The sequence below is a fragment of the Mustela erminea genome, chromosome 1 (genome assembly GCF_009829155.1).
Source record: "Mustela erminea isolate mMusErm1 chromosome 1, mMusErm1.Pri, whole genome shotgun sequence".
In the NCBI taxonomy this organism is placed as follows: Eukaryota; Metazoa; Chordata; class Mammalia; order Carnivora; family Mustelidae; genus Mustela; species Mustela erminea.
The window spans coordinates 482,815-492,272 of NC_045614.1; the positions used below are offsets into that span (position 1 = coordinate 482,815).

At 67.1% G+C, this 9,458-nt stretch overlaps 1 protein-coding gene across 2 annotated transcripts; it reads left to right on the forward strand.

Annotated features, from left to right (window-relative positions):
• The first annotated feature begins 930 nt into the window (after nucleotides 1–930).
• On the forward strand, nucleotides 931–8,234 carry WDR18 (WD repeat domain 18). 2 transcript variants are annotated; one of them, XM_032304533.1, is made up of 11 exons: nucleotides 1,254–1,367; nucleotides 2,448–2,558; nucleotides 3,942–4,086; nucleotides 4,324–4,457; nucleotides 4,662–4,803; nucleotides 5,233–5,376; nucleotides 5,477–5,541; nucleotides 5,627–5,751; nucleotides 5,922–6,088; nucleotides 6,823–6,891; nucleotides 7,000–8,234. In XM_032304533.1, exons 2-11 carry the CDS (start codon nucleotides 2,509–2,511, stop codon nucleotides 7,129–7,131), a joined length of 1,173 nt encoding a protein of 390 aa, XP_032160424.1. In that variant the 5' UTR covers nucleotides 1,254–1,367; nucleotides 2,448–2,508; the 3' UTR covers nucleotides 7,132–8,234. The 2 variants fall into 2 exon arrangements, with proteins under 2 accessions (XP_032160414.1, XP_032160424.1); XM_032304523.1 differs by lacking the exon at nucleotides 3,942–4,086 and having other exon boundaries at nucleotides 931–1,367.
• The last annotated feature ends 1,224 nt before the right edge of the window (nucleotides 8,235–9,458 follow it).

The window sequence follows — 9,458 nt, forward strand, 5'->3', positions numbered from 1 at the left end:
AAAAATAATGGAGGAAACGGCGACATCAGAGGTTCTGGGGCGGGAAATCAGGAACCATTGTTTCCACTTGCAAACTGAACCAGGAGCCCCGCCGGAGTGTCGCCATCTGATAGCCGCTGGGGCTCACACACTCAGCTCTCTGCAACTTAAAGACGTCCTGACGTCTTTTACGCTCCCTCACCCACCCCAGGATAAACTAAAATCCAGGCTCCCCACTGCGCCCCAGGCCCTGCGTGGCCCTGCTCCAGCCTCCAGGGTCGGCCTCAGGGCCTTTGCACATTCCCCTGCCCTCCTTTCCCTCCCTGGTCGCTAGTTCCCTGCTCAAGCGACAGCCGCTCTGGGAAACCCCTCTTCCAGGCCCCCAAACGGGGCAGGCCCCTGCGAACCCCTCCCTCCCCAGAACTCCCGCTGCCCCAGGGCCGGGCGCAGAGGCCAAAGCGGAAGCCCCTTCCGGGTCCGGCCTCCCGGTCGGAGGCTCGCGCCTGCCGCCCAGCGGCCGGGGCCGGGGCCGGGGCTGCGGATTCCTCCCCTCCCCCAGCCAGGCCGGGCGCCGGGTGCTCGGTCCGGCCGTGGGGCGCCCGGCCTCTCGGGCCCGGCGGCGCGGGGTGGGCGACCCCGGCCCTCCGTCCTGCTCCGGCGGCCGCGGACGGTCACGAGGGCTCCCCTCGAGCGCACTCCAGGCACTGCCCGCCGTTCGGACACGCGGCCGGAGGGCCCCGGGCGGCCCGCACCGAGCTCTGGAAGAGAGCAGGGCTCGGGGCAGGCGGACGGGGTCCACGGGCACGTCGCACGTGTCGCGCGCGCGAGCCGGTCCCTGCGACCCGCACAGCAAGGATCCAGAGCGGGGGTCACTCGGGGAAAAGCCCCGCGGAACCGGCCGGGCCGGACCGGCCGCCGCAGGCGGCCCCGGGCCACGGTCTCCACAGCGACTCGGGGCTGGGGCCTCCTGCCACGGTCTCCCGCTACGCGGGGCGCCCCTCGACCGGACGCCGGGCGGGGGAGGGAGCCCGGGTCACCCGCGGGCCGCGCGCGGAGCACATGGCCAGCGCCCCTCGCTCGCGCAGCCGCCGGGGGACGTGGGCGGCGCTCTAGCCCCGCGGCGCGGGAGCCCGCGTCTCGCTGGCGTGACGCACTTCCGGGGCGCGGCCGGCGGCAACATGGCTGCTCCCATGGAAGTGGCCGTGTGTACGGACTCGGCGGCCCAGCTGTGGAGCTGCGTGGTGTGGGAGCTGCATTCGGGCGCCAACCTGCTCACGTACCGCGGCGGCCAGGCCGGACCCCGCGGCCTGGCGCTGCTCAATGGCGAGTACCTGCTGGCGGCGCAGCTGGGCAAGAACTATATCAGCGCCTGGGAGCTGCAGCGGAAGGTGCGGCGGCGCGCGTCCTGGCCCGCGCTTCGTGGAGAGGGCGCGGGGCGCTCGAGGGTGGGGTCGGGCGAAGGGTCGGTGGGGGCCGCACGCTCCCCGAACCCGGGTGGGGAGGGGGAGCCCCGGGTAGGGTGCACTGCGCATGCGCGAGTCGGGGGGGCCTCGGAGGAGGGAGGCGCGCGCCCGGCGGGCGGGGTCACGTGGGGCGCTGCGCGCGCGCGGAGGACGGAGGGTGGGCGGTGGGGTGGCCTGCAGGTCTTCGGGGCTGTGGTCCTTGATGGGCTGGGGGGGTGGGGAGAGCCCTGGGGGCGCGAAATTTAATTAAAGGGAGGACTCTGGGTTTCCGTGGGTCTCCCGGTCCCGGGAGGGGGGTGTCCCAGGCCCCGGAGAGTGATGGGTTTGTTTCCCCTAAAAGCAGATACCCTGCCCGGTAAGGGCCCATGGGTCTCCTCTTACAAACGCGGGGCGCCTGGGGGGCTCAGAGGGTTGAGCCTCTGCCTTGGGCTCGGGTCATGGTCTCAGGGTCCTGGGATCGAGCCCCGCATCGGGCTCTCTGCCCAGTGGGGACCCTGTTTCCTCCTCTCTCTCTGCCTGCTTCTATGTCTACTTATGATCTCTCTGTCAAATGAATAAATAAAATCTTTAAAAAAACACCCAGTATACAACCTGTGGAGCTTGGGGCCGCTCGGTTCTGCCGACTGAAGCCGTGGCACAAGCTCTTTCTCTCACTTTGCTTGGTGCCGCCGCACACGGTCATGAAGTCTCCTTAGACAAAGAAACTGAGGGTCAGGGTGACAGGCCAGACCTTAGGAAGCCAGGCCGGGGGCCGTTGGGCTCTCAGCCCCTCCTGGACCGTCCGTGCCTTGACCACCACCCCCAGAGTAAGCGCCCTTCTGCTTCCGGCCGCTTCCTCCTGACAGTCTGCAGGCCTCCCCTCCCCGCTGCAAAGCCTGACCAGGGTTGGCTTCTCCACGGGCCTCGCTTTGTTCACGCCACCCTCTTTCGTGCCTCTCCTTCTGGCTCCTCTCTGCCCCTCGCTCCTGAGTTCCACGTGAAGCTCAGAGGTTTCTGTCTCCCTAGGACCAGCTCCAGCAGAAGATCATGTGTCCTGGGCCTGTCACCTGTCTGACCACGTCCCCCAATGGCCTCTATGTCCTGGCGGGGATTGCGGAGAGCATCTACCTGTGGGAGGTGAGAGGTGGGGGATTTGGTCCGGGCTCCCGGGTGGCACAGTCAGTAAAGCATCTGCCTGGGACGTAGGCCATGGTCTCAGGGTCCTGGGATCAAGTCCTGGGTCGGGCTCCCTGCTTAGCAGGAAGTCTGCTTCTCTCTGGCCCCTTTCTCCCTTTCTCATGCTTTCTCTTTCAAATAAGTAAATGAGATATTTAACAAGAGGGCGCCTGGGTGTCTCCGTGGGTTAAAGCCTCTGCCTTGGGCTCAGGTCATGATCCCAGGATCCTGGGATCGAGCCCCACACCAGGCTCTCTGCTCAGCGGGGAGCCTGCTTCCCCCACCCGCCACTTGCCTCTCTGCCTGCTTGTGATCTCGGTCTGTTAAATAAATAAATAAAATCTTAAAAAAAAAAAAGTTATTTAAAAAGAAAAAGTTTAGGCCGTATTGCCCCCAACAGCTGGTTATGTGTGGGTTGGGGAGACCCACTTCACCTCCAGCACAGGCCATGCAGGGCTTGGGGCCAGACCATGGACACGTGACCACGCTCTGCCTTTCTCGAGCTTGTCCACGCCTGTAAGATGACATTTGTCCTTTCCCCAGAGGTCTCGGAGCGCCGCAGAATTGGGAGGCGGCGTAGTTATTTCACTCCTGCGACTTGGAAACCCTGGCGCGTGGTTCAAAAACTAGGGAGCAGTTGCTTTGAGGCAGGGAGGGAGGCTGAGGCGGGGGTTTCTCAGGTGGCCCATCATGGTAGAAATCCTTGTCTTGGTGCAGGGGTCCCGGGCAGAAATCCGTGTCAACTCTGCCCAGGAGGGGCCTCCTGGGCCTTGCCCCTGAGCCCTCCTGTCTGGTCCTGGCTCCCCGACTCCCTCCGAGCTTTCCGGGCCGGGGTGAGCCGTGACCACAAGGGGGCGCCCCACACAGCCGACCCCAGGCGGCCCCTGGGGCTGACGGCCAGAGTCCCGCATCAGCCACTGTTCCGCTCTCCCCCCTCCCTCGGTGTAGACGAGGCCAGGGAGGGAGGCTGGGAATCCTCAGCAGGGTCTCTGGGGTGGGGAGAAGGGTGTGTGCCTTCTGGTGTCCTCCTGTAAGGACACGACTCCTCAGGTGTAGGGCCACCGCGTTCCCCATGACCTTAGTCTGCACGGGCTAGGCCCGCAGAGCTCCGTTATTCAAGCAAGGCTTGGTCCCAGGGGTCAGGATGGGAATGTGCACTAGGAGGACACAGTCCAGCTCACAACAGAGTCTGGGCCCCCAGCCCGCCCCGCTGCCCAGGTGGTGTGATGGGCTCCCCTGTCCCTGCCGCCTGGGGCGTCCCCTGTCCCTCAGCCCCAGCCACTGACCCATCCCCACGTGGTGGCATCTGAAGACTGTGACTTCCTGCTCCCGGGTCCTGAACAGAGGGGCCCACGCTTCCAGCAGCTGCCTCTGTGGCCGCTCTGCTCCACGCAGATGGGCCCTGCCCTCCCCAGAGACCGTGGTGACATCACTCCCTCGCCGTGCACTGGAAGGGGGTCCTTGGGCACCTGACATCCAGGAGTCAGAGGTCAGGGTGGCTGGACTGGGGGTGGGAGCTCAGACCACACCGTCCTCCACTTGGGGACATGATGGGAACAGGCGCAGGCAGGACAGCTGGGAGGAGGGGCGGCCTGCCATGCCTGGGTGTTCCTTCCAGACCGCCGGGGGAGGGGGCAGGCTGTCCCCAAGGGCCTCCACCTGACCTGGCTGCAGGGGGCGGGGACGGCACCCTGTATCCTACCCTGACCTGTGTGCGCCCTCACAGGTCTCCACAGGGAACCTTCTGGTCATCCTGAGCCGCCACTACCAGGACGTGTCGTGCCTGCAGTTCACGGGGGACAGCAGCCACTTCCTTTCGGGGGGCAAGGACTGCCTGGTGCTAGTGTGGGGCCTGTGCAGGTAGAGGCCGGGCCCCCGGGGTTCTGGGTCTGGCCGCAGAGCCCGTGGGCAGAGCCAGGCCAGGGCCCCAGGATGGGCTGGGGGTGGCGGTGACTGCCTGTCCAGGGGCCATGGGGAGCCTCTGGAGCTTCGGGGCTGGGAGGGGCCTGGTGGCCAGGGGGACCCCCCCCCCCCCCCCGGCTGAGGTCTGCTCCCTTCACACAGTGTGCTGCAGGCGGACCCCTCCAGGACCCCGTCCCCCCGGCACGTCTGGTCTCGCCACACCCTGCCCATCACGGACCTGCACTGTGGCTTTGGGGGACCCCTGGCCCGGGTAGCCTCCTCCTCCCTGGACCAGACAGTGAAGGTAGCGCCGCCCCACACACCCCAAGTGGGTCTGAGTCATGTCCCGGGAGCTGATGGCCTCTTGGCCAGCTTGAGCCCGTGAGCGGTCTCCATCCCCCGGGCTGCCAGCTCCGGACAGTTCTAATCCCCTGACGCTTCCGGCCTCAAGGACGTCCAGAGGGTGGATGGCCTGGGCCTGTGTCGGCTTGGAAATTCCCACTTGGCTGCCTGCTCCTGGCAGCTCGCTGGCTAGACCTCGGGGGATTTGAGGCCAGTGCAGCCCTCAGGGCTTTGCCTGGCACACGAGGGGGCTCTAGCGCAAGGGTCACGGGCACGAGAGCCAAGTCACGTCCCAGGGCAGGCTGGGTCTCAGCCCCCCGGGCCCCGTGGGTGGTGGCTGTGGTTCCGGTTCCCCGGGGGTCTGGAGTCCCACGCCCACCCGCACCCCCAGCTGTGGGAGGTCTCGTCGGGCGATCTATTGCTGTCCGTGCTTTTCGACGTGGGCATCATGGCCGTGACCATGGACCTAGCCGAGTACCACGTGTTCTGCGGCGGCAGTGACGGCTCCATCTTCCAGGTGGATCTCTGCACCTGGGTGAGTACCGCGGGAGCCGGGGGTGGGGAGCCTGGGGCCCGGAGGGGGCTCGGGGGGGCCCAGGGCTGGCGTGGCTCAGGGGCCCTCTTGGCCTCCACAGCCTGGGCAGAAAGAGAAGAGCTTCCAGCCGGAGCAGGACAGCGGGAAGGTGTTCAGAGGGCACAGGTGCGGGGGCTGTGGACACCGGGGTGGGGGCAGAAGGGACCCCATTTTCTCGCTCTTGGCTCAAGGTCACCATGTCTGTCCCCAGGAACCAGGTGACCTGTCTGTCTGTGTCCACTGACGGCAGCGTGCTGCTCTCGGGTTCCCATGACGAGACCGTGCGCCTATGGGACACCCAGAGCAAGCAGTGCATCAGGACCGTGACCCTCAAAGGTGAGGCGCCCGGGAACGGGCGGGGACAGCTGGCAGCTCCTCCTGTCTGGGAAGCACGGGGCGTTGCCGGGGGGGGGGGGGGGCGGCAGTGTCCGCGGCCCACGTCCGGGGGTGCAGGGGAGGAGGTTTGCTGGCGTGCTGTGACCATGACACCCCCCCACCCCCTGCAGGCCCCGTGACCAACGCCGCCATCATGCTGGCACCGGTCAGCATGCTGAGCTCGGATTTCCGGCCGGGCCTGCCCCTGCCGCACTTCAACAGGCACCTGCTGGGCGCCGAGCACGGGGACGAGCCCCACCGCGGGGGCTTCACGCTGCGCCTTGGCCTCCACCAGCAGGTGGGCCCCGCCCCCCAGGGACGCCTGCTTGTGCCACTCGAGGCGTTGTGCGGGGGTCAGGGTGGCGACTGAGTCTTCCTCCGGGAGGAGCCAGGGAGTGCAGAGCGGACGTGCGCCCCAGGGAGCAGAGCAGGGAGCAGAGCCTGATGGGAAGGCGCTGGTACCCCTGGCACCCACCCCAGTGGGTGCTCACGGAACGCCCATCTGCCCCCCAGGCCCAGGGTCCCTGCCTGTCTCTGGGCCGTGCCGGTGCTCCGTGGTCTCCATGCCTGGAGCCCCATGAGCCTCTCGGCAAGGGACCGCAGCTGTCCTGAGAGAGCCCGGCGTCTGGCTCTGCGGAGCACCAGGCGGCCGGCCAAGGGCCGTGTGCCCAGACGCTGTCCAGCGGGACACAGGCCGCCTCCCGGCCGCGGCAGCAATCAGCCGTGTCGCTGGGCCGGGCGGCACGCTGTGCCCGGGGCTGGAGGCATGGGCCGACCAACTGGCCTGCTGTCGGGAGCCTGCCTGACCTTGGTCTCCGAGCGCCCCGTGGGGCAGAGTCCTCGGCGGGAGCAGACGGGAGCGTCGGGGATTGGAGCCCGCAGCCTCAACTGAGCCCCGGTTCCGCACCCCGTGCGGTGGGGGCTCCTCACCTGTCTCCCCTGCGGTGGGCGGGGGTCGGGCAGGCGCCTCCCTCCCAGGGGTGCGCTGCCCTGGGCCCCTGGGGCACTGACAGGGAGCGTCCTGTGCCGCAGGGCTCGGAGCCCAGCCACCTCGAGCGGGCGGAGCGGCTACGCGCGGTGATGAGCAGCACGATGGAGAAGGTGGGTGCGGCCTGCGGGGCCGGCGGGGGCTGGCGCGCCCGAGTCCTGCGCTGGCCGTGGGGACGGCTCCCCCGGCTTCGCGGCCTCTGAGCCCCGGTCCCTCCACAGAGCGTCCTGGGCGGCCAGGACCAGCTGCGGGTCCGTGTGGCCGAGCTGGAGGACGAGGTGCGGAACCTGCGCAAAGTCAACCGCGACCTGTTCGACTTCTCCACGCGCGTCATCACGCGCCCGGCCAAGTGAGCCGCGCTGGGAGCGCTTGCCCCGCGAGGGGCCGTGCTCCCGGGGCTCGGCCGCCGTGCTCCACGGGGCCTTTTGGTGCTGTTCTGTTTTTAACAAAAGGACTAAAAGCGCCTTTTCTCTGGGCTCGTCTCTGTGCCAGGGGGCGGCCCCCGCGCTCACCAGGACCTGTGGCAGGTCCCTGAAGCCACGGTTCTCAGACTTCCAGACCCTTGTCGACTGCCCCAGGGCCATGGCTTCCCTGGGAGGGCCGAGCCACACTCGGTGGGAGGGATGCTGGGGGGGCGCTTTCTGGGGGTGCGCGTGGTTCAGAGAGCACAGTGTGGTCCTCCCGTTCCTCTAGTAGCCTCCCCCGAGTCCCCCCACCCTGAGTCGGGGCAGCTGGCTTGCAGGTGGACGGTCCTGGGCCAGGGTCCTCCAGAGGGACGCGTGCCCACCCCGCTCAGCGACAGTGTTTCTTGTTGGCACAAAAGTTCAGAGGGAGGCCAGGTGTCCGTACTGCGCTAGGGACGTGACCCGCAGCCAGCCAGTCCCTGGAGCCCAGCCCAGACACATGGGCCCCAAAGCAATCCTTGGAACCTTCCAGAACGCTGTCCCTGACTAACAGCTTGGCTTAATGATCCAGAAAATCCGTGTGGTCGCAGCTGCAGCCAGAGCTGGTCCACGCTGGGTTTGTGCTCTCAGGCCCTGCACCCCAGCCCGTGGTCCAGCCGCACAGCAGCCGACGTGGGGCCTGAGGGGCCTGCCCTCTCCGAGCCAGGGGAGGGGTCTTGCTGGCTAACAGGGCCATGATGCCAAAAGCCCCACCACACACGGAGCAGCCTCCCAAGGCCAGGCTGGGGAGGGGGTCACAGCAGCAAGGGGCCGGCCGGGTCCTGGCCGTGCCAGCCCACACGGCTGGGGGCTTGGTTCTCCGTTCCCCGCCCCAGAGCACCGGGGCCTGCGTGTTCCCCTCTGCTGGCGGGGCTCAGTCCTCATGGCTTGGTGCCCAGGTCTGGAAGGTAGGGGAGGGTTTCAGGTGTGGCTGAGACTGGCTCCCCGATCCCCGCCGGTGCCTGTGGCCTCAGCTGCCCACGCGGCTTCCATCATTAAACGTCTTGGTAGGAGATGTGAGTCTTATTCTGGGGGCCTGGTGCTTGGAAGGGGGGCTGGCAGGGGGTCTTGAGACAAGCTGGGGATTTCCAGCTTTGGGGGTGCCGTGCCCCACTGCTCATGCGAGGATTCAGTCCGAGGTTCCCGCCAGCTGTGACACCACGCCCCTGCACCTGGGGGCAGAGGAGACCATGGGGCTTCTGGTTCCTGGGGATGGGGGTGCTGGGATCTGACTCCAGCCTGAGGGCAGTGGGGGACACCTGGCCAGCCGGGCACGTCGCCATGCAGACGGTCTCCGGTGCCTGCCTGGAAGGCTGCCCGTGCTCCCTCTGGGCACAGCGGGAGTTTGGAGGCCCAGACGTGCGGGGGCGGGGCCCACTGATGTCCTCCAGCCATCACAAGCCCTGCACATGCCACCCCTGAGCCCCAGACTCGGTTTCCTCATGGGTAAGGGGAAACCTAGGTCTGGGGGAGCCTGTGCACAGCTGGCGTCCCGCAGGGTGGCCGCTCATCCCGACAGGATCGTGTCCATGTCCTGTGGAAGCGCAGTCTGACCCCCAGTCACAGGCAGTCATGGCCAGGGGGAGACACCGGCAATGCCCGACGGTCGTGGGTGTCCCGCGTGTGCTGGCCATGCCACCCCTCGGACCGCAGGCAGAGGAGCAGCCGTAGTTTTGGGTACTCCCCCAAAAGGAACAGAAGCCGGGGTTCAGAGGTGTTTCTACTCCCTGTGGACAACAGCGGTTTTATAATCACCAAAAGGGGGCCACACCCCAGTGTTCATCCACAGAAGGACACACGGCGCGGCCCAGTCACATGTGGGAGCACGGTCCAGCCTCAGGAAGGGAGGGACCCTGACCCCTGCCATGATGCCGAGGGACCCGAGGACACGGGGCTCAGCGAGAGCAGCCGGACCCAGAAGGACCGTCCCGCAGGACCCCACTCCCAGGAGGGCCCCAGAGGAGTCCCGTCAGCACACACAGGAGAGGGTGGGGGCCGGGGCGGGGGTGGGGAGTCCGTGCTTTTTGGGGACAGAGTCTCTGGGGGGATGGAAGGTTCTGGAGATGGAGGGCGGGCAGGGCTGGCGGCAGGACCAGGCGAGTGTGCTTACAGACGGTTGAGGTGGGACATTTCCTTACGTGTCTCCCACAATTAGGGGAAAACACCTTCTGTGTATTCACTTGTTTAATATGCATTGCGGCTGGGAGAGGAACAATTAGCTTGTAAATGTAGGGAAA